We start from the raw sequence: 22,347 nt of genomic DNA on the forward strand, positions 1-22,347 counted from the left end.
TGTTTGTGTTTAGTTCCTCTGTACATATCCAAGGGCTTCAGAGCTGGATAACTTCTGACCTGCCAGGTCCATATCCCCACTGCCCCCCAGGTTAGAGATCTGCATGGAACTCTTTTCTGCTCAGTCTCCACGGGGGCAGGTGCTGCAAGTTGTGGCAGTGTTTCTTTCAGATGCAGGATCCATTTTCCCTGTGGAGAGATTAGTTATGAGCATTGCTTCACACAAATCCCCCTTAGGGCAGGCAAACCCTGTGGATTCTGTGTTGTAGAATGAACCACAAAAACGTGAGGGATTTTTATGGGCAGAGAAGAACTGAGAGTCTCACAAATAAAGATGTTCTGCCTCTGAGTTTGTCAGGCTTTTGAGCTGAATGCTGTTCTGCATCAAGCAGAGCAGATGCTGCTGAGTGAGGACACGCTTCCCTCAGCCATGAGGAAGGTGAACTCGAGTTTGTCTTGGTGATTAAATAAATTCAGGTTGTGTGGCCTCATCCTGCCTCCCTGAGATGCCCGTGCTGAATTATTCATGCTGTGTTTTCTGGGAATGCTGAGTTGGAAATCCATAAACAGCAAAGAGAGCATGTTGGTGAAGGTGGCATCTGCCTCATGCTCTGTCTCGCCGGGGTGGCTGAGTGTAGCAGTAGGAGCTGCCTTTGGTAGGTGTAGCTGTGAATTCCCATAAACACTCTGTTGTGGTTGTTGGTGGCAGTACGAGCTCGTTGAGAATACAAAGCACTTCAAAGGGAGGTTTCAAGGAATGTTTCTTCGTTTAGAATAAAATGCAAATACTGTGTGACCTCAAAACGGGGAAAACCTCATCCGTGGAGTAGGAAAGGGGAAGTGCTCCCGTGCATAGTAAAATAGGAACAGCTCCACAACTGATTGCTATTCCAAATAGGGCACCAAGAAAGCAGTAATAACGTACAGGCTTGGAACTGCCAAGGAGTTTGACCTGCTTACACTAAATTCGTGCTCTGGGTTCTTTTCTAGAGGAGTCCCTCTCCTTTCTCTGATGGAGATTAACCCTCCAAGGGCTAAAGTTGCTCTGTGCGTGCGTTTGTGCAAATGTGGGAGCCTGAGAGACGGCAGTGTTTGTGCTGAACCCGAGCAGGGGTATTCCTGCTCTCAGAGGTGAAAAGCACACTCAGGATAACATGTATCTGTCTCTTTATTAGGTTTTTAAGAATTGTTTTCCTTTGTTCCCTCCCCCAGGCAGAATGGAATTCAGGAAGATGGGATTACCCTGTTATAAAGCTGACCCATTGTGCTGCCTTTCAGCATTTTCTTTATCTCATTTCCAGGGCAGGAACTCCCTCTCTTTCCCATAAGGCTGTCCCTATCCTTTTGATGGGTTTATACAGGATTTCCTGCTGAGTCAATAGCGGAGGAGTGCAGGGAGATAGCAGTCGGGATTCGCAGGGAGCCTGTGCTCAGCCGGAGGAGGTTCAGCCCGGCGGAGGCAGAGCAGCGCTGCCTTTTGACTTATGTAAGTGGCGACTTTTTGCTGTATAATTAATAACTGTAATAAAAGCACATTTGCATCCCATTGCACCAATACCTTCTCTGTGGCAAGATTCAGAGGCAACGCAAGGTCCAGCCCCACTACCATCTTTACCAGTGGGTGGGTTTCAGCCCGACTGCGACCTTGGGGAACCGCAGACATTTTTTTCCCCCTACAGATGCATGCTCACAGCGGGACCCCCGAGCGCTGCGGGCACGGCTCCGTGCCGGGGGGGGTTCCTTTCCCTGTAAGCCCCGAGCCCATCGCGGTTTGGGGGGACCCCGGAGCCCCCAGGCTCTCCCCCGCGGGTGCGGGTGCGGGCAGGGGCGGGGGGCGCCGGCCGCTGCAGGGCGGGGGTCGCGTCCCCAGGCCCCGCCCCCGCCGCGGGGAGGGCGTGGCCAGCCGGACCGCGGGCCAATGAGCGGGCGGTCACGTGCGGGGGCGTGGCGGCGCGGCCCCCCTCTTCCTGCGGGTCACGTGGCCGGTGCCCGGCGTTGCCGTGGCAGCGGCGGAGGCGGCTCCGGCTCCCGATCCTGATCCCGCTCCCGCTCCCGCTCCGGCTCCGGCTCCGCTCCCGTCCCTCTCCCGGGGCTCCCGGCACGGCCCCCGGACAGCAGCGCGGTGAGACACGGCCCGCCCCCGCGGCCGCATCCCGCCCGCAGGGGCTCATCCCCGGCGGGGCCCGCGCTCCGGGGCAGCGGGCGGCTTCCCCTCAGGCGCGCTGGAGGGCGGCGGGCTCGCCCGGCAGAGGCGGGAGCGCCTCCTGCCCGCGGGGCTCCGGGAGAGGGGGTCTCGTCCTGCCCGGGGTGCTGGGGGAGTTGTTTTTGTCCTGCCTGAGCAGGGATTCCCCTGCCCGGGGCGGTGCGGGGGGGACGCGCCCCGTCCTGCCCGGCCGGGGGCAATGCCGTGGTGGTGGTGGAGGGATGTGCGCCTCATCCTGCCGCTGGGGACAATCCCCTGTGAACGGGAAGGGTCCGCCCCGGGCAGAGAAGGGGGTCCCGTCCTGTCCGGCCGTGCTCCGGAGGTGCCAGGGGTGCAGAAGGCCGGCCGGCTCCCGTGGGACACATCCGGACAGGGATGCTCTGGCTGGAGTGCTGCGGGGGAGACGCCTCCAGCCGGGAAAGACCCTGGCCCAGGGTGCGTTTGGAAGACGGGATCGAGGGGTTGGGTCCCGTCCTGCCTGAGGAGCTGTGGGCGATCCTTGGGACGCTGGATCGGGATGCAGTGGTGGGGGGTTTGTCCTGCCTAGGAAAGATCCTCTGTCCAGGCTGTCTTTGCAGGGAAGGGTCCTCGCTGGGAGTGGGCTCATGCTGGCTTGAGGGATGCCCTGTCTGGGGCTGCTGTTGAGGGGAGACCCTCGATCGTCGCAGTGCGGGATCGCCCCCTGCCCCGGGTGTGCCGAGGGGGCTGGGAAGGAGGGGCCCCGTGGGGAGATCCCAGCGTGGCGGTGGGACCGGGGCCACACCTGTGGGGTGTTCACACCCTGCCTGGGAGCTCTGACACCCCAGAAGGGCTGCTTGGAGGAGCCCCAGGCCAGACGAGAGCATAGGAAGGAGTTTCCCATGGTAAAGACCGCTTGAACTCATCCGAGTGGAGTAACAGGGCTCGGGATTTGGCTTAGCCGTGGCCTGCAGGGGCTTGAACAACGTTAGACAGGAAAGAAGGGGACTGGCACAAACCCGCAGATCACTGTTGGTGTGGGGCAGAAAGCTGGGGCTGAGGAGGGGGCTGGCACCCCGAAACCAGGCAGAGGAGCTGCCGGTGCTGCAGAGCCAGTGCTCTGTGGGTGCCCGAGCACGGCAGTGGTGGCAGGGAACCCGCTCAGCTCCCGGTGGTGTGGGCTTCATCCCCAGCTGTGGAGAAATCCCCACACGTGCGCTGAGATGGGAGGAGGCAAAGGCTTTCCCTTTTCCAACGGACAGCACTTGGCAGGTTAAGAAAATCCACATAAGGGAGCAATCACAGAGAGCTTTCTGTGCTCCCAGTGCGGGATGAAGTGGGGTCAGATGCGTCGGTGGTGCAGGGGAAGTGAGGGAAGACACAGCTGGGATGGACCTTGCCAGGGCTGCCTGAGGAAAAGCTCTGGAGAATTCCTCATTCCCCATCCAGAGCTCAACTGTGCAGTCAGACCCTGTAGGAGAGTTATTTCTGTAAGAACAAGTGTCCTAAACCTTTAACTTCGCAAGGCAGGAAGGTGAAATCTCCAGAATGAGCCTCCCCTGATGCAGATAACAGGCTGAAAAGCATTTCCAGAATAAAACTGCTCCAGCTACGCTGCATGTAAAATTCTTCTTTGGTCTTGTGTTTCAGCCCTTGGAGCCCTCCACCCAGTCCCTCCATGTCCATAGCCAGCAAGGTGAGTTTGACATCCTGGCACTGCTTGTTTGGGTTACATTTGTGTTTATGGATTTTGTTCTGAAGCTGTTTACTTATTTGAGAACATCTCTTGAGCTGTTCAGAGAGAAAATTCAGCCTTGTGGTATTTTTAGCTTATTTTTCTAAGGGAAGAAGCAGATGTGATTGGGTTCTCTTGCCCTCTCTCTGTAACCTCTAAATTCATTTGTCTTTTTAATGGAATTTGTCCCAGGGGTCAAGTTTCTTACATAGAAAGTTCCTAAGTATTTTATGAAATTAAATGGCAGAGGAGAGGCCATCACTGTCCCAGCTGGGGACAAAGGGAGTGAATTCACTCCATGCTATACATTGCAGGATCCACATAGGATGTTGTCACAGGAAACAGCTTCATCATTTTGCTGCTCACAGATTGTTTCTTCCTCCAGTCCTCCCAGGAGGCTTTTTTATTCTGTAAAATAAGTGATTTTTGCCTTTTCTGGAAACACAGATCAAGCAGGAAGGTTTGTCCCTGTTATTGTTTCTCTTCTTGTTTTTATTATGGCATGAATATTCTAGTGGGCCTTTCCTTTTTGTTTGTTTGTTTGGGGCTTTTTTTTTTGTTACTTTTAAATATTTTGAAAATTCCTGAGCGGGTCAGGAGCCTTCCTGGAGTGTTCCAGGGGCTGAAATAACGGCCTTGTCAAAACCTGCCCAGGAATCATCCTGTGCTGCCATCCTTGTTATGTCTGAGGGGACAGGAACCTGAAAGCCCCCCCATGTTCAGGAGGGACAATCTTGGCCCTGCAGTGCTTTCTTTGCTATTCTTTGTTATTGTGCCTGAAACAGCTTCCTTCCCTTTTAGTAACAGCATTCAGAGTTGTGGGGAGTTGATGTCCTTTTGATCTTTCCACTTCTCCAAGTCTCCCAGCAGTCATGGCTTTATTAGCCGTCCCCACGTGGCCCCAGTTCTTGGGGAGCTGGGGGGACACAGGCAGGGCTGAAAGGTGCCTGTGACCTTGAGAGGTGGTGCTGGGACTAATTAGTGCCACACCAGGTGTGATTCTGGGCAGCATCTCCTCCTCCTGGGATCTGGTGAGTGTTTTATAGCCAGAAGGTGCAGCTCTGGTGGCTCTGTCTGCCACCAGCACAGCACTCAGTGGTGGAGTTGTGAGTGAGGGGGTTAAACAAGGAACCGTGGTTTCCATTTTTTGGAAGGCTGGGTTAGTTTCAGATGTGTGTCAGAGTTGAGACATTTTTGCACTAAACATTCCATGGATGTTGTTCTGTGTCTGGGGATCACCAGAGCCCTTTGGCAGCAGCCTGGGGACACGTGCTGTAAGGCTTCCACCACCTGAAGTACTCTTGCTGCTTTCATGCATCTCTCAGTGTGATCCCTTGAATCTGAAGATGATGGAATTTCCTGGAAGCAGCTTGCTTTCACCCTTGGAATTGCCTTTTCCTTGCCCTCTGCTCAGAGCCACCGGTGGAAGTAAGGGAACAGGATTCTTGGTCAGATGTGGCTGATAAATGGAGTGTGAGCAGCTCAGGAAATTTAACTTCCCACTGCAAAAGCTTGGGAAGTTCATTTGCTAACCCTGCACAGCGTTCAGCTCTGTGAGTATTGGGGGAGAACTGTGCCCATCTAAACTGAGCTTTGATGAGCAGTGGTTGAACTGAGAAAAACTGGTGTACTGGTTTGAAACTAAACCGGGGGAGAGATGAACCCCAACACAAATACCTTGAGACAGACTTCAGGTCAGAGTTACAATTTAATAGAAAGATTGCAGTAAATGCAAGATGAAAAATGGCTTAAACCCACAAAGTCAGAGTACAGCCTGGTCAGGGTGGTGGTTGCAGTCTGATCAAGCAGTGGTTGCAGTGTTGTTGAGGTGATGGTTGCAGTCTGATCAAGCAGTGGTGCTGGGGATGCTCTGGTTCTCCTGTGGCAGTTCAGGTCCCCCCCTGCATGTCCAGTGGCAGCTGTGTTCGTGTCCCCAAACTGCCCACTTACATACGGCCAGATTCAGGCAGGAAGGTTCAGCACCTCCCCCGGAGCGAGGAATTTCACAGTGGAATGATGTGATGCTGTGAGTCACGGGATATTCTGGGAGTCCTTTATGGCCTAGGTGGTACAGCTGCCCGTTGGCAGGGATGACCCCTGGGCTGGGTGCAGCTATCACGGCTGAGATAAGCAATTTGTGAAGACAATGGAGCACCGCCCTGCCATGCACGGTTTGCCTCCTTCCCTTATCTGACACCCAGCTTGCAGCCTGGGGGGGGTCGGGTGTGCACCCTGCAGCTCCTGCAAGCGGCCATTAACAGTTCATCAGGAATAATGTAGATAATAACAGAATACTCAGTTTGGTTACACCCCGCATTGTAACCCAGGAGGAATGGTTTCCAAAGAAGGAGCAAAAAGTGACTCCCTCAAGTGCTGTTTGATACTCTAAGGAGGTGCATTTGGAGCCGGCCCGTGATGCACTGGGAAATGAATTGTCAAATCAAAACAAAGATAAGATGGGGGCGAAGTGTATTTATGTTAAACAATTTTTTATGAGCGAGAAGGAATTAAAGGGCAAAGTTGAGGTGCCTTCTCTGAAATGAAAATCCAGATGGTGTGCAGCGTTCCTGAATTCCTGCTGAGACAGTTGCCGAGTGTACCTTTGTAATCCTTCCTAGTTGTCATGGTCATTTTTGGCAATCATGGATGGTCTTTTCTCAGTTCTGAATTCCAAGTGTAATGTTATTTGGTCCATCATTTTCCACTGAACAAAGGGCAACTTTGTTCAAGTGCAGCTTTTCCAGTAGTTAACGCTCATCCTCTCCACCACCCCCCCTCTTGAACATGACTGTTTTGTTCCCTCAGCACTTCTCTCACCATGAGTTCTGAATTAAACGTTCCGGTGGATCCTTCCACTCCTGCTTGCTGCTCTGAGCCCGGCACTAAGGGCATGGATTATCGGGACTGGGTCCGGCGCAGCTACCTGGAACTGGTCACGTCCAACCACCACTCTGTGCAAGCCCTCTCCTGGAGAAAACTCTACCTGAGCCGAGCCAAACTGAAAGCCTCCAGCAGGACCTCTGCTCTGCTCTCTGGATTTGCAATGGTAACGTGTGTTTTATTTGAATTGTGAAGGTTTTTGGGTTGCCTCAAATCAACTATTAATCAGTGTTTTCCTCCTGGGAAGAAGCAAGGAGTTGTTTCCTGAAGAGACAGGAGGCATCTGCCTGGGGGCTTCTGTTTGGCTGCTGCTGCAAAGTTTGAGGCTGGCTCTGTCACTGCAGCAGGGATACATGAGCTGTCTAACAGCCAACCCACACACTCCCAAGTCAGCCCTTTAAAAATACTAATCCCCTACCTGCAAGTGATCCTAATGGCTCCAGCAGCATTGCTAAGCAATCCAGGACTTCCTTTGGCCCGAGGCTGACTGCCCTCATGCGAGGCTGCTCTTGGGTGTGGAGCACTTTCAGACCCCTGTGGTTGCTATGGTCCTGAACGTTATTTTAATTTCTCTGCGTGTTTTCTCAGGTCATGGTGTCTAAAATAAGGTGGAGGTTGGGTCACAGTCTGCCAAAGTGAAGTTTGCATAGTGTGATCAGGGAGATCGTGTTCTACCGCTGAGGTGTGAGAAGAGGCCCTGAGCCTCAGACCTGGTGTCAGAGGGCTCTGCAGCCTGCAGGGAGCCAAACCTGGTGTATTTTTGTCAGTGCTGCCTATTGGAAGTGATCCCTGGTGCTTGCTTTCTGCTGTGCAGCACTTGGGTGTTATTTGGAAGTGATTTGCATAGGTCAGAACCATGTCAGGGGTGAGCAAATAAACAAGACTGACAGTCAGTGGCCCAGTGCTCAGGCCTGTGTAAGCTGTGTTAGTGTGAGCCCCTTTATCTCCCCTCAGCTTTTGCTTACTGTGAGTGAGAATTGAAACCAGTTTGGGGGAGGTTTCCTGTTCAGGAAGTGGGCAGGTCTGGTTGTTCCCGAGGTCTGTCAGCAGAGGGGCAGAGGGCAGTGCCTGGGTGGCGTGGGACATGATGTGAAGATGTTTCATCCTGCAGCTCAGAAGCTGGGAGGGAAAGACACATCTCAGGAACTTTCCAGATTGCCTTTCTTGTTTTATTTTAGCTTCTTCCACTGCTTTTTCCTCCCCCAGCCCCCCAGCCCATGAATCATCCATAACATTACAACAGCCTGGGATGATGAAGATGGTCACCCAAAGTGAAGCTGGAAAGCTGCAGGCAGGGGTTTCAGTGGGAGCAGGCTGGAGTGGAGACAGGGTGCTCAGTTGCTTTGTCATTGCTCTCCACTCACTGGCTGTGTGCAAAAGATGCTCTTAAAAGCTTTTCACGAAGTCTGTGTTGGTTTGTAACCAAACTTGTGTGCTGCAGGGGCGGAATGTCTCTCCTCTTTTTGAGAAAGCTGGGTGCTCTTCTGTAGACTTCTCTCATGCAGGAGTTTTCTTACTCTAAAAAGCCTCTCATGTGCATGCCCTGTGTGCCTCTGGTTACTGGGGTTCTGTTGTGACTGTTGTCTTTAACACAGTTATGAAATTAACATTTTGTGTTGTTGGGGACTGATCTACCTGCATGGTCCCACAAGGTGTCCCTGCTGGGGTGTGCTGTCACTGGCACCACTGGGACTCAGGGCTTGCAGCCCACCCACACTGCAGGGCTGAACCACGTCTCTGAAAACAAATCATGCTTTCTCAGCTCTTACAGCAGAAAGTTACTGAAAGTCCTTGGCAAACACACAAGATTAACCACTGGTTTCACATTCTCTTTGAACTGTTTAAAGTGCAGTTGAATATACACAGGTACAAGTAGTGTTAATTATGCTCACCGGCCTAACATAAGAAATAGACCTGAAATCTGTAACTAAGAAATAAAATCTCTTGCAATAAGGAATTCTCTTTATTAGCAAGCTTTTTCCCCAGCTGATTGGAAAGCTGAGGTGTTTGTTCCTCCTGGGTTATTTCTCCACGGGTACGCAGGAGTTTAGTACACGGATGTTTACTCTCTAATAAGAGCACCTCTTTGGCTATTGATGAAAGAAGTTATTTAGAGATAAATATGTGTAGACGTGGCACTTAGGGACATGGTTTAGTGGTGGACTTGGCAGTGCTGGTGTAATGGTTGGATTCTGTGATCTGAAAGGTGTTTTCCAGTCTGAACGATTCTGTGATTCTATTAAACAGTTTCCCCAAAGCCTGACTGCATTTGACTACATAAACAAATGTCATCCAGGGCTTGGCTATTGCTTTATTTACTTCCCTGTCAGTGTGTTTGATGCAAGCTAGCTCCATATTGGCTGAAATTATTGCGAGCTGATGGATATTTAATCAACAGGCCATGGCTCTGATCCAGCTTCTTCTGGACAGGCTGCAGAATAATGCAAACCTTCCTCGTTAGCATCTCTGGTATTTCTGGCAGAGCACTGGGGCAGGTCAGGAGGATGTGGGTCATTCCAGTGCCAGATCTGCTTGGAGGTGGGCTGTAGGGCAGCTGCATCTGCCCCAAGGAGGCTGCAAATAAAGGAAATTTAGAGGCAGCTTAGGAAGCCTCCTTAATAATTTTCCTGATGGAAATAAGAGCTATTACTGCTAATCCATCTTCTCAATACTTGTCCAATTGCTACAGGATATGTGTTTGGTTAAAAAAAAACAAAACAAAACAAAAACCCTGACAGATCTACTGAAGTGGTTGTTTTTACAGTCTGCCAAACCATCTGTGTGAATGTGTCATGGTTTATGTTAAGCCATTTGTCATCCTTTTGCTTGATATTATCTGTCTTGGTCTAAATTTCTCAAAATGAATAACATCCTTGTTGTGGACAGTCTGAGCTATACTGGTTTAAGCCCCACCATCATTGCATGTAATTTAACTGCAGTTTAATTCTAAAATGTTGTGAGCCCTTGATCCTGTAATTCTGGAGTTCAGTTGGGTTATTCTCAAGCTTAAAATTAAACCTGTGCTGAAATATTCCATGGCTTGGCAGAGAGTTCAGCCTTGCAAAGTTGCTTCTGGGAAGAGGTTAAAATAAGGAGGGTTATTACATGGAAGAGTATAATTGTATCAAACATGACATATTAATAGTTTTACAGGCTAGACAGCTTATTTAATGATTTTTTAAATGGGTTATGTCAGCTTGTCCTCTTTCTCTTATCCCGGTCAGGGAATGACATGACAGCCTGTGCTGGGTAAAGCAGTAAGAGCTCACTCACCTTTTCAGTACTTGTTTGGGTTAAATGAGCTGTTTTTCTGCCTTGCTGCCCTATCTGGATTGTTGGTGTTTTTCACTGAAATACCTCTTACCGAGCCATCAGTCAGTGTTAAAAATTCATCACATTGCACAGCTGAAGCTCGCCCTGGGGAATAGGTTAGTCTGGGAGGAAACATCCAATTAGCTGAAAAGTGCTGCTCATGTGAAGGATAACAAGCAGAAATTGATATGTTGACATCAGCCAGGCTTTCAGCTTTAATATAAAGCTATAAATTGGACATGCAGGTACAATTCCCATTCAGCTGGGTCTCTGGGTGTTACAGCACCCCATAATGAACAATGTACCTGCAGCTTTTCCTGGCTGATGGGGCGTGACCAGCAGCCACAGTGCTGTACAAATTCATTGTACAGTGAAGCAGAGAATAAGTCTGATCTCCTCCCTCTCAAATCAATATAAGGGGAACTGCAAAGGGAACATACACAAGGCAACATGAAATCTGTTCTAATTAAATTGACCTTGCAATTGACAGTAAAGCCAGTCCTGTGTTAGGATTTTCTCTGCTATACAACAAGAACTGCTGTACTGTTTACTACTGTAAACTGCAACCAGGAGCTGATAAAAACAAAGGTAAAACTCCAACATGCTCATGGTCAGAACAGAAGGCTGGGAATGCCCAAGAACTGTCACAGTATTTTTGCTGTCTTTAATGCCTTAAATAGTTGATGTAGCTATAAAATCCAGGCTTGTAGAGATTGACCATTTTCCACGCATGCTGTATCTTGCTTGCTGGTAAATGTGTTCAGACTTGACTGTGATCTGATGGTTTTCAGAGCAAATGTAGGTAAGGCAGCAGTCATGCCAGCTGGTTTCCATTCCCTTTAATCCTTTTCAGGGCTTCCAGCAGGGACAACATGAGCATACCCCTAATCTTCCAGTGCCTAAATAATATTATGGACAAGTAATGCCAGAGCAAGTGGTGCAGGTGATTATACAGAGCCTGAAATGGCTGCTCAGGGGAGTCTCATGTGAAGTCTGGATAACATAATCATGAGTCAGTTCTGCAAAATCCTTCTGTGTCCCAGAATCGAGTGCATATTTGAAACTTTGCCTTCTCATGATGTTCCTTAGAGGGGCTTCTTTCCAGCAAGCTGTGCTGTGCTGGAGCAGCAGGTCAGCTGGGATCACCAGAGGTTTTCCTTGCTGCCAAGAAAGTTAACTTCTCTGCAAATCATGAAGTGCAGCTACAGATGCAAGCCAGCTGCTAGAGAGAAATGTTTGATAATCTTGTCCATTGCTTTGTGTCTTGTCTTAGCAGAAAGTTGTCTTAGCAGAAAGTTGTCTTAGCAGTGCTGTCCTTTCAGGGATACCACCACACAGAAGTACTGGTTTGCTTCACAGGTAGCTTAATTGTAAGAATTCTTAAGCTAAACCAGTTAACAGGACTCCAGTTCTGTTCTCAAAAGGGTTTCCTGCTCTTTTGCACATATTCTTCTTCTTAAGGTTTATTTGATTAAAGTAAAAATAGCTTTAGAGACCTGCTGTGTGATAGTTCTTGTTTTGGGAAGCAGACTCCTGAGTAGCTGAGCACACCCATAAGCCGGTAGCTGTCCACTCTGCTGGGTGTACCACCAAGTTATTACCTCTCAAGGGAGAAATTTGGGGATATAAATAACTTAAAAGTTATTTATCTGGGCATATTTGTAATAAAAACAAATGTAAACTCTTCTGAGAATAGAAGGCAGTTATTTTAACTATGGGCTACTTCAGCTGTAAAGTAGCTTGCGTGCTTCCCATGGTGGGTAATGAAACCTGGCTGGCCACTGGCCAGAGGAGCTGCTTGGTTTTGCATTTCTTTACACTCCTGAAGCTGAAACTTCCTGTGCTGCAGCCGCAAGGAAGGAGTGGCACTAGAGGGTGTGATGGTGGGTTACAGCAGGCTGTTAGCTGCCTCTCAGCCCCACGTGGCATCTAATGAGCTCCTTCTGTTGTGTGCTGGGTTTGGGGCAGTTCATGTGGTGGCAAGGAGAGACGTGTTGTTTGAGAAAGCCATGGTCTCAGAAGGGCCACAGCACAGGCAGTGTGTGTGTCCTCGTGGGTGACAGCAGCGATCCATCAGGGCTGCCGTTCCAAAAAGCTCTGGAGTGCATCCTTGACCTTAGGTGTTCTTCCTGAATCAAGATGCTATTCTGGCTGAAAGCCTTGAAAAGAGGAAAGGCAGCAGGTTGACAAGCTCTTTGTTCCTTGCCCAGGTCGCCATGGTGGAGGTGCAGCTGGAGGTGCAGTACAAGTACCCCCAGATGCTGCTGATCGCCTTCAGCGCCTGCACCACGGTGCTGGTGGCCGTTCACCTCTTCGCCCTCCTCATCAGCACCTGCATCCTGCCCAACGTGGAGGCCGTGAGCAACATCCACAACCTGAACTCCATCAGCGAGTCCCCGCACGAGCGCATGCACCCCTACATCGAGCTGGCCTGGGGCTTCTCCACCGTCCTGGGGATCCTCCTGTTCCTGGCCGAAGTCGTGCTCCTGTGCTGGATAAAATTCCTGCCAGTGGGCTCCATCCTGAAAAACGAGACCACCAACGTGGAGAAGCCCAGCAGCCACGCGGGGTGGCAGTCAGCACTGGTGTCCACCATCATCATGGTCCCTGTGGGTCTGATTTTTGTCGTCTTCACCATCCACTTCTACCGCTCCTTGGTGCGGCACAAAACGGAGCGGCACAACCGGGAGATCGAGGAGCTCCACAAACTGAAAGTGCAGCTAGATGGGCATGACAGAGGCATGCAGGTGGTGTGACAGAGCCTGCACACAGCTCAGCCAGGCCTGAGAGCAAAATACCTGGTCTGCTGCTGGGTGAGATGCACCAGGGATGGATTTTCTGGAGGCTTAAATCTGTAAATGCTACTTGCCTGCCATTTCTAGCTGTGGGTTCTTGTGCTGTTCCACATGCTGGGGGCTCTGCCCTGGTTCTGGTCCCACACACTTGGTACTTAAGTTGACACTGCCGTGGTGTTCAAAGTCAAAACTTTATCTACCTTAACATTGGTAGCCAAAAATCTGTATTTTTTACAAATGCAATATTCCATTGCCAAAAGTGAAACTGCGTCGGCTGTCCCAAAAACCTCTGTCTCTGTGTGTGTGTGTAGGACCTGTCTTACATGTCAGAACTCCCTGGCTGTCAGTGCAGCCACAATTAACTGGCAGCTCATTCCTAGAGCAGAGCTGATTAATGTGGGTACCTGCAGCTGACTCAAGGACATCCAGGAAAGCACAACAGAAACTGAGAATGTTGATCACCATTGTTCCAAAGCAAGTATTCTGTAAATACATAACCAGAAAGAAAACAGCCTTAGCTTTTATGTTCTTTTTTTGCTGTTCTTTACTATATTTTTATAGCTTGGGATGTAGAAATTTGAATTGCAGGAGGCTGGGAAGTTCTCTCACACTTTCTTCAGTGGCATCTGTCACCTTAGGTTGAGTAAGTGCCAAGATTGTGTTTTTTCCCAGTAAGAGGCAAGAGTGCCCAGGGAAGGCTTACAGGTGTTTTAGATTTAACAAGGACATTCTTAAAACAGAACAGTGACAGGGAATTTAATGAGACAAGACTTTGAAGGACTAACAAAGCAAGTTTCAAGGAGGTAGAGGAGTGACAGCAAGTATTGTAGAAATCTGCCACAGTGTCTTCTTCATTTGTGCATTGCTGTGATGCCTTTGCTCAGTTTGCTGGAGAGAACAAGCCCAGTCCTGTGTTATTTCATCATTTGGGGTTTGGTTTTTTTTCTTTTTTTAATTGGCTGTAGCATTTTTTCTGTCAGAAATGAATGCTTCCTTCTTCCTCCACTAAAGCAAATGACTTCTCTGATGGAACCTGGAGCAGTCCTGGCGAGCCTGATGGAGCTGGATCTGGCAGGAATGCTGTGTGCCATTAAAGAGCTATCCCTTTCCTTTGAGCTCATTTCTTTTTTCAGCAGCTGAGACAATGACACTTGCATGTCTGTGTTGCTTAGCAAGGGAAGCTTGTAAATTCCATAGCATCCTTGTGGATGAAAACTTCTGTAAAAAAGAAAACCGATTTTATTATTTTTGGTAACTTTGTGGAGAGAAAAGAGTGTTTTGCAATCATCAGCTCTTTTAAGGGAAAGTCAGACTTTCTGACACACAGGGCTGCAAGAAGCATAAGCACATTTTCTTGGCCCTGATCCTGTGCTAGTTTCCTCCTCTGCACTCCAAAACTGCAGTTTCAGAGTCTCCGAGGCCTTATAGGTTTCTGAAATCATTAAGGATGTTTATAATGTTCTATTTAACCCTGGGCCCTTATTCCACTGGGATTTAAGGCAGTGTAATACATGTCAGCTTCCCAGAAGGGAGAGTGCAGGCAAACCCCAGGGGAGCAGGGTGAGACTATCCCAGTATTCCTCTCTGTTGAGGGCCTTGGGAAACCATCTCTCATCTCTCTTGTTTACATGGGAATGTGAGCATTGCTGAACAAGTTGCTTAGCACTGTGTCTGTGGCTTTCATCTGCTGTTCTTGCTGCAGTTGGCATGTACCATATTGGCTGATGTGCAGCAAAGAAAATAGTCTTTGTGTGCTAAATGACTAATCTGTACTCATGTGCATATGCAAAAAACAAGGAGTGTCCTCCAGGAAGTGGGGTGGTCGTGAAATTCATATGAACTCCCCAGGACTCTGCCCTTTCTCCCTCCTCTTTTTACCATAATAAAAATTAAAAGGTTTATACAACAGAATCAGAGTTGAGTTTTCTGCCAAGTGCTACACGTGTCAGCTCCTGTACCAACAGAATTTCTGTTGGGAGGCCAGAGCCAGACCAGATGGGATGAATCTCTGATCTGTACTTTGCACTCTCCTTTAACATCAGTAATAGTAGGACCTTGTGTGCTGAGGGGCTCAGAAGACTCTCAAGGAAAGTATTGCACCATTTTTGCAATATCTTTTTAAAAAGCTTCTCCCTGTTTATACAGTGCTGCAAAAGCAATTCAGCTTGTCTGGAAACAGCCAGAGCATTAATTTAATTTTTTGCAACAACAAATTGAGAAAAGCAGCAGAAACTGCTTTGATTTTGTAGAATAACTTGTTCAGGCTTGGGTGGGATTGCATTCAAGATCAGTCTCAAGTCAATGCATTTGTCACTGGAGTGGGACCACCTTACTCCAGGGTGAGTCTGAGGTACAGTTTGGGATGGTGTCCCAAGGGCAAATGCTCCTAAAACAGAGTAATAACTTGCTTCCCTGTGTTTGCTTGCAGCTCTGTTTCTTGTGTCTCTCTGAGCTATGAGTTCTCCCTTCCATGAGGAGCTCATGGGGGTATTTTTGCTCTTTGATTCTCAAGGTTACCCATCCACCTTCATGCTGTAACTCCTCTCCCTTCCCAACAACAGCACTTGCTGTTCTTGCTCCTGCCTCTCTTCCTGCAATTTATTTACATTTTCACCACTGTTGGGTCCAGGCTTGTGTCACAGAAATGTTACCTGTGGTTCCAGGCACGGGAGTTCATCCACAAAGGAGGGAGTGGGGATGTTGTACTTGTCCAGCTGGGTGTTTCTGTGCTCCAGCTCCAGAAAATCCTCCTTGCTCCTGCTGCTGCCCCCGTGGCTGCCAGCAGGATTCCCATCAGTCAAGCCAGCCTTTCCACACTGTCACTGCTGTCCCAACAGGGCTGCCAGCTCTCCGTGGCACGTCTGGATTTGTCTGGCCGTGCCTGGCCATGTCTGTCCTGTGCTGTCTCCTCTCTGTCGTTCCTGGGGTGTCTGTCGTTCTTGGAGTGTCCCAGGTTTTGTGTGGCTGCAGTCCTGCAGTGCTTGCATGGAGATGCTTCTCCCAAGGGTTCCACCCTCAGCTGGGGATGAGTGTTGGGGATCTCCCGTGGCTGTGTTGGCTTTCTGTGCCAGCTTTGGGCTCTGGGCTGCTGCACTCTGGGGTGGCTGCTGCCCTAATTCTCAGCTCCCCGGGCTGTGGCTCTCTGGACCAGCTGTTGCCTTGTCTGAGCTGTTTCTCCAATTTTTGCACTGGAGCTTAGCACAGGGACAGCCATGATCTTGCTTCAGATTATTTTTTTGGCCAGTTTTTTTTGCCCAGCAGGAAAATGCCTCTGCAGGCTCTAGTGCTGCAGGGACCTGCCTGCCCACCCTGAAGCAGGGAAGGAACTCTCAAGGACAGGGGAACAACAATTCTTTGTGTCATTCCCGTGCACCAGCCTCGGTTAGGAGGCAGTTCCTCTCTCCCTTTCCATCTTGGCAGGAGTAAAGAAGGGGCACGGCCGAGCTGGAGGGAGCAGGATCGGGTTCTCCCTTTGCAGCATTCAGTGGCAGCTCTCTGTGATCTCCCTATTTTTAACATCGCCCCGGGGCCGGGCTGGCTCCCTGCTGCAGTGCAGAGGAGGCTCTCGGGGCGACTTTGTGACCCCTTTGAGAGGTGGAGTCGTGTTGGGTTTGAGCATGTGATGGATGAAAGCGACTCCGTGCGAGAGCCCCGGGCGGAGGGAGCGCTGCCCTGAGCGCTCCCGTACCTGGGAGAGTTTGGAGAGCACCGGGGTGGGTGCAGGTGCAGAGAGAACACCCTTCCCATCCCTCCACATCTTTCCCCATCCCTCCACATCCTTTCCCATCCCTTCACATCTTTCCCCATCCCTCCACATCCTTTCCCATCCCTTCACATCTTTCCCCATCCCTCCACATCCTTTCCCATCCCTCCACATCCTTTCCCATCCCTCCACATCCTTTCCCAACCTTCCCCATCCCTCCACATCCTTCCCTTCCCCATCCTTCCACACCCTTCCTTTCCACATCCCTTTGTTCCCTGGCTCTGGGATGTGGGGATGGGCAGTCCCAGGTTGCTTCGAGGTTACCTGTGCTGGGCTGGGGGTGGAGGTGCTCCTCCTGCCTTTCACAATGTGCTTTCTTTTCCCTTCCTGCCTTCTAACAAACAAACAAAAGGCCTTGGAGTTTCCCTGCTGCTGCAGATCCCTTATCTTTTAAATCTCATTGCATCAACTGCTAAGGCAGCTTCCTCAACACCCCCTCAAGCTGCATTCAAATTCAACTGGGCCAGGGGGGATATTTTGTGGTTAACTCGCAGGTTCTCTCCCCTGCAGCTATTTCAAAGCAGTTTTAGTAATTAAAATTGACTGGCTGGATTTGCACAGTATTTCCCTGAATCCCTGTGTGTCCAGCTGGGAGCTTGCTTTCTGCCCAGAGGTGTGACAGCCATGAGTGCTAAGAGAAAAAAAAATCTGTATTTTAGCTTTGCCTATTCTTGTTTTACCTCTGCATGAACAATATTTAATGTAGAACAACGAATGTATCTCAGTTATTGTCCAGCTGTGTGAGAGAAACTGGATAAACTTGCTCAATTTTATGCTTCTTGGTGATTTCAGACTGATTTCTTGAAAGGCAGCTCAAGTCCTGCAGCATCTTCTTATGGGTTAACTTGGGTTCTGCCTTTTTGAAAAAGGTTTGGTCAGATATTATCGTTCTCCTTCTGCAATGCACAAGGAGATAACAATTAGATGTACTTCCTTTTAATGAGGGTCTGGGTCTTGGCACGAGTCTTACAAGGAGGTTGAGGAGATGAGGAACTCCTCTAACAGGAAGACCATTAAAGTTTGTCTTCTGTTAATAATAGCAGCTTAATGGACAAAATTACTTTTAAGAGCTCATTAACATCTTCATACCTTTCTCACATTTCTATGGTACTTGACAGTAAATTGTGAATGTTCTGTAACACTCTGAAACAGGATTTTCTGTCTTTTTTGGTTGGGTTTTTGGTTTTTTTGTGGTTTTTTTGGTTGTTTTGCTTTGTTTTGCTTTGGTTTGGGGTTTTTTTGTGGGTTTTTTTTGTTTGGTTGGTTTTTTTGTCGTTGTTGTTGGTTGGGGTTTTTTTGTTTGTTTTTTTGTGGTTTTTTGTTTGTTTGTTTGGGGGTTTTTTTCTGGCTTTTTAGGAGAGAATGTATATGAAGTATTAAGGAGTAGTACTGAACAGATGGGTGTGCATTTTGATCTGAGGATGATGCCCAAGAGGCTGTTTAACAGGTGAAAAATGTCAAAAGACTGGCACAGCAATGCCTGTGTAGTGACTAGATTAAGTTTTGGAATTCAAAAACACCAAGAAAAAGCCCTCACTTTTTGGCTCAGTATTTAATTATTTGCATTTTTTCACATTTAAGATATCAGCTAGGAAGAGCTGGAATCTTCTGGCAAGAACAGCAGCTTCCTGTATAGTTCAATCAAGGCAGAAAAATTCAGCCAGCAAATGCAGAGCACAAGATGAACTAACACTGTGTAAGTTATTGTGGCAATCTGATTCATCAGAATCCATCATCTGCTTTCACTGTGGAGAGAATGGAGCAGCAGGGATGCACACAGAAAGTGTTTTAGCAGCCTGAGAGCACAATATAAATGTAAAATTGGAGCATTGGAAATTCGGGCCAAGCATTAATGGCAACACTTGATTGCTGCAGAGTGCTGAGCAGAGAGCAGATCCGTGGAGAGGCTTGGAACTGCAGGGTGAGGAGGATCAGGTGCAGTGTTTGCTCTGTCTGTGACAGCCTGTGCTGGGTTTCCTCCCTGTGTGTCTGTGCCAGGCTGGCAGGCTCCTCCTCCTGCTTGGACAAAGCCCCTCTGCTCCAGCAGCAGCTCCAGGTGCTCTCCTGGGAATATTCCACTCCCTGTGGATGCCAGGCTGCAGAAAAAGTGAGTAACTGCTGCTCTCAGCACGCTTTTGGGGGAGAGATGGACGCCTCAGAATGGGTTGGGCTGGAATGATTTAATGATCATGCAGTTCCCACCCCCTCCCATGGGCAGGGACCCCTTCCACTAGACCAGGTTGCTCCAGCCTGGCCTTGGACACTCCCAGGGATCCAGAGGCAGCCACAGTTTCTCTGGGTAATCTGTGCCAGGGCCTCCCCACCCTCACAGGGAAGAATTTTTTCCAAATACCTAATCTAGACCTACCCTCTTCCAGTTGCAGCCCATGAGGAATTTCCTGGGGCAGAGCTGTGAGCAGGTGTGGCCTGCCTGTTGTGTGTCTGTGTTTGCAGTGAAGAGGTTCCATCGGAGGGGACGTGCTGTGGCTGCTGGAACTGCTGCTGGAGCTCCTTGAGGACACTCACCAGTCCACCTGGGTGGAGGTTTGGAGTTTGGGACTGCCCTGCTAGTAGATCTCTGCTGGAATTAGCACTAAACTGAACCTCAGCTCACAAAGGGCTCTGCTTGTGGCTTAAACTGATGAAAAACATCCTGATTGACCCATCTGATTCCTGTCCTGGATGAAGAGCTACCTCCCCTGCAGAGGAGAGAGGGCAGTGCCTGTGGCAGGAGTGCTTCACTGTGCAGGGAATCCTGTGCAGTGCCAAGGAAGCACTTCTGGGGCAGAGCACAGCACTGCAGGGACTGAGATCTGTCTGTCCCCTCTCCTTGCCACCCAAAGCCAGGCAGCACTGCCTGCTGGTGGCAGGGTGGTGTTTTTGCTTTCCTGCTGCAGGTGAGGCTGTGCTGAAGGGCTGTGTTTATTAAAGGATCACGCTTCTTCCACGGCACAACTTCATTTTCAAGAGCACAGAAGTTTGTTCAGAGCAGACAGATGGCCTCAGATCAGCTTCTGCTGCAAATGACTGCTTGAATCTTAGGTACGAGGCATGATTCAAACCTGACTGCTGGGAGTGCCAGGAAAATAAATGATAGCTGCCAGGGTTGCAGTCTGTTGCCCAGCTAATTCCCAAAATCAGACTCTTGCTACTGAGAGCTGACAGCAGGGTTCAGAGATGACAAATGATCAGAAAATAACACAGTCTGTGCAGGCCTTTGGTCTGATCTCTGTCCAAGCCCAAAGAGTCAGCACTGGCCCTCTGCAAATGCTGCTCTTTGGTCCCTGAAGATACAGGTCACACATGGAATTTATGATTAATCCTCATTGTTAGAGCATGAATCTTCAGCAAAGGAAAATTACTTTAATTAGTTCTCAGTGTTTTGTGCTTACCTTCCTCCCCTGAGACCTGGTCTCTACAGGACCTGTCTGAGGGGGGTGAGGGGACAGTTGCACCCCCAGGGCTGGATGCAACATTCAAACCAGTCTGACAGTATCAAGTATGGGCCAGGAAAGCTTAAAATTTGTGCCAGGGCTTGGGCTGAAACTGTGTCAAGGGCTGTTTGATACTCTGTTTAATGTTTCTAACTTTCTTGGGTTCATTTAAGTGTTTCAGAACTGGTTGTTTGCTTTTTTGTTACAACACAGGTAATGGATGCAACCTCTCATTTCTGACTTTGGCTTAAAAGCTCCCATTACCCAGGAGGTTTCAAAGCTCACCCCTGTTACTTGTTTGTTAAATCTTCCATTTTATTGAGCTTATCTCCGCACACACCTGGTTCCTTGCCCCACCTCAGAAATAAACCTCGTCACACAAACTCCGTGCCTCATTTTACACCTCTCCCAACAAAACGCAACCTCTTGCTCACACGGGTCTCCCTTGAAAGGAAAGGGCAATCTGCAGCAGTTCTTTGCCCAGCTCCTCGCGGCTGCCCCCGGCGCTGAACTCGGCGGAGAGCTCCCTGAAGGTGATGCCGACGCGGCGGTGCTGGATGTGCCGGCGGCGGATGCCGTGCTTCCACCTGTACCGAGCATCCCCGTGCAGCACCAGCAGCGACCTCTGGGGCAGCAGCACGGCCACGCTCACCTCCTTCCCCGGCACCAGCCTGGGCGACAGAAAGCACCCGCTGCCCTCTTCTCCCGATGCTCTGCACGCTGCTGTCTGCGGGAAAGGTGCAGCGGGGCTTAACTCCTCCTTCCTGGAAATGGGAAATAATGGGATGGTGTCCTCTGCATCGCAGGACATGGAGAGCACAGTTTTTGAGAGCAGGTTCAGGCTGACCAGGCGCTCCCCCCAGAGCCAGCAGTCATCCAAGTGGGGGTCGATGGCAGCGCCTCTCTCTGGTCTGTAGTCCAGGTTACACTGCTCCACAGGTAGGAAGCCACTGAGCACAGCACAGCCCTTCATCTGGGCCACGATCTTCCTGCTGAAGCTTGGCAAGCCACTAAAGCTGCCAGCTTTCAGCCTTTGCTTCTTGAAGTTCACTTTGGGCCCATAGTCCTGTTGGGAAAGAAGAGGGAGGGGAAAGCTAGTGTAAAGGAAAAATCTAGGACAAGTCTTTTTGGAGAGGCTGTTCCTGCAGAGTTCTGTTCTCATCTCTTCCAGTGACCTGGTTGCCAGGTTGCAAAAGGACTCAGTAAATCTACATTAATCTCTCGGGATTTATAAAGTAAAACCAAATCTGAAAAACCATTTCTTTCCCTTGGAGATTGTGTGAACTTTAATGCTTGAACACACACCATCAAATGCTGATGTAACTATCACGTATTTTTTCAAGAAGTTGATTTTAATTACAGATAATTCTTTGCCATTGATTTCAGGAAAAGCTTTCAAAGGAAAGCACTTAATGAATCATCTCAATATTTTGGGTTTTAACTGAAAAACAGCTTTCCTTTTCCAGAGGGATCTAAGATCAGATGTGCTTCCAAAGTCCAACCTGTTTCCTTCGGCCAGACTGTGATGGTTTCCAGTCATCTCGATCCATCAGTTCCACTATCTCACACTCTTCATCTTCACTAATGAACTCCTCCACCAGGAACACCCCTGGAAAGGGAAATGCCCAGCCAGCAAATTCCGAATGCTCATTTCCTTTAGCTAGGCCTGTTGCTGGACAGTAAGTGAAATTATCTTCTCCCTGTGGAAATATCAACGGAAAAGGAAAAAAAAAAAAAACAATAAGACATTTCCATTATTTACCCCTGCAACCTTGCTATTGCAGCATGAAAACTGTACAATATTCTTGCAGATGAGAAATTTTACAGCTGCTTTTGGGGAACAACTATTCCGTTCTTTTTTTTTTCCAGCTGCAGCATCAATGTGCTGCTTGCTTGAAACCACTTTTTTTTTGTTTGTTTGTTTTCCTAGTGATGTCTTTATCCTGGAAAGGCAGGGCAGAACCGATGATCCTCAGGGCCGCAGGTGTAAGGAGATTAATGGTGGCTATTGCTGCAGAGACACGGTTTGTCATAGCAATAAACGCTGAACGAGGAAAGTTGATGAAAACCTCCGAGGCCACGGGGCTGAGCTGTAACAAACGAGTGTGACCGTGACACGTGAGGCTCAGGTGAGCTCCCGCTCGCCTTCCCCGCGTTGTGGAGGGGAGCAATCCACCATCCGGGGGGCGGCTCTGCCGTGCGCCCGTCCCGCGGCCCCGGGGTCCCGCCGCCCCCGGCTCCTCCCGCCGCCGCCCCGCCCCGCCGCCC

At 49.4% G+C, this 22,347-nt stretch overlaps 2 protein-coding genes across 4 annotated transcripts in view; one reads left to right on the forward strand and one right to left on the reverse strand.

Moving 5' to 3' along the window:
• Positions 1 to 53: 53 nt before the first annotated feature.
• ORAI2 (ORAI calcium release-activated calcium modulator 2) lies at positions 54 to 16,694 on the forward strand. Of its 3 annotated transcripts, none has more exons than XM_039720745.1 (4): positions 54 to 1,485; positions 3,811 to 3,856; positions 6,701 to 6,941; positions 12,298 to 16,694. In XM_039720745.1, exons 3-4 carry the CDS (start codon positions 6,714 to 6,716, stop codon positions 12,841 to 12,843), a joined length of 774 nt encoding a protein of 257 aa, XP_039576679.1. In that variant the 5' UTR covers positions 54 to 1,485; positions 3,811 to 3,856; positions 6,701 to 6,713; the 3' UTR covers positions 12,844 to 16,694. The 3 variants fall into 3 exon arrangements, with proteins under 3 accessions (XP_039576679.1, XP_039576678.1, XP_039576680.1); XM_039720744.1 differs by lacking the exon at positions 54 to 1,485 and adding an exon at positions 1,934 to 2,121; XM_039720746.1 differs by lacking the exon at positions 54 to 1,485 and adding an exon at positions 2,342 to 2,637.
• Positions 16,695 to 20,373: 3,679 nt separating this feature from the next.
• ALKBH4 (alkB homolog 4, lysine demethylase) overlaps positions 20,374 to 22,347 on the reverse strand; it is a 5,785-nt gene continuing 3,811 nt past the window's right edge. The window contains exons 2-3 of the mRNA XM_039720650.1: positions 21,582 to 21,779; positions 20,374 to 21,145 (exon numbers count right to left, since the gene is read on the reverse strand). Coding sequence (XP_039576584.1) covers positions 20,510 to 21,145; positions 21,582 to 21,779 — 834 coding nt within the window. The 3' untranslated portion in view covers positions 20,374 to 20,509. The remainder of the gene's footprint in view (positions 21,146 to 21,581; positions 21,780 to 22,347) is intronic.

This window comes from Passer montanus, unplaced genomic scaffold, assembly GCF_014805655.1.
Source record: "Passer montanus isolate IOZ18808 unplaced genomic scaffold, ASM1480565v1 scaffold44, whole genome shotgun sequence".
In the NCBI taxonomy this organism is placed as follows: domain Eukaryota; kingdom Metazoa; phylum Chordata; class Aves; order Passeriformes; family Passeridae; genus Passer; species Passer montanus.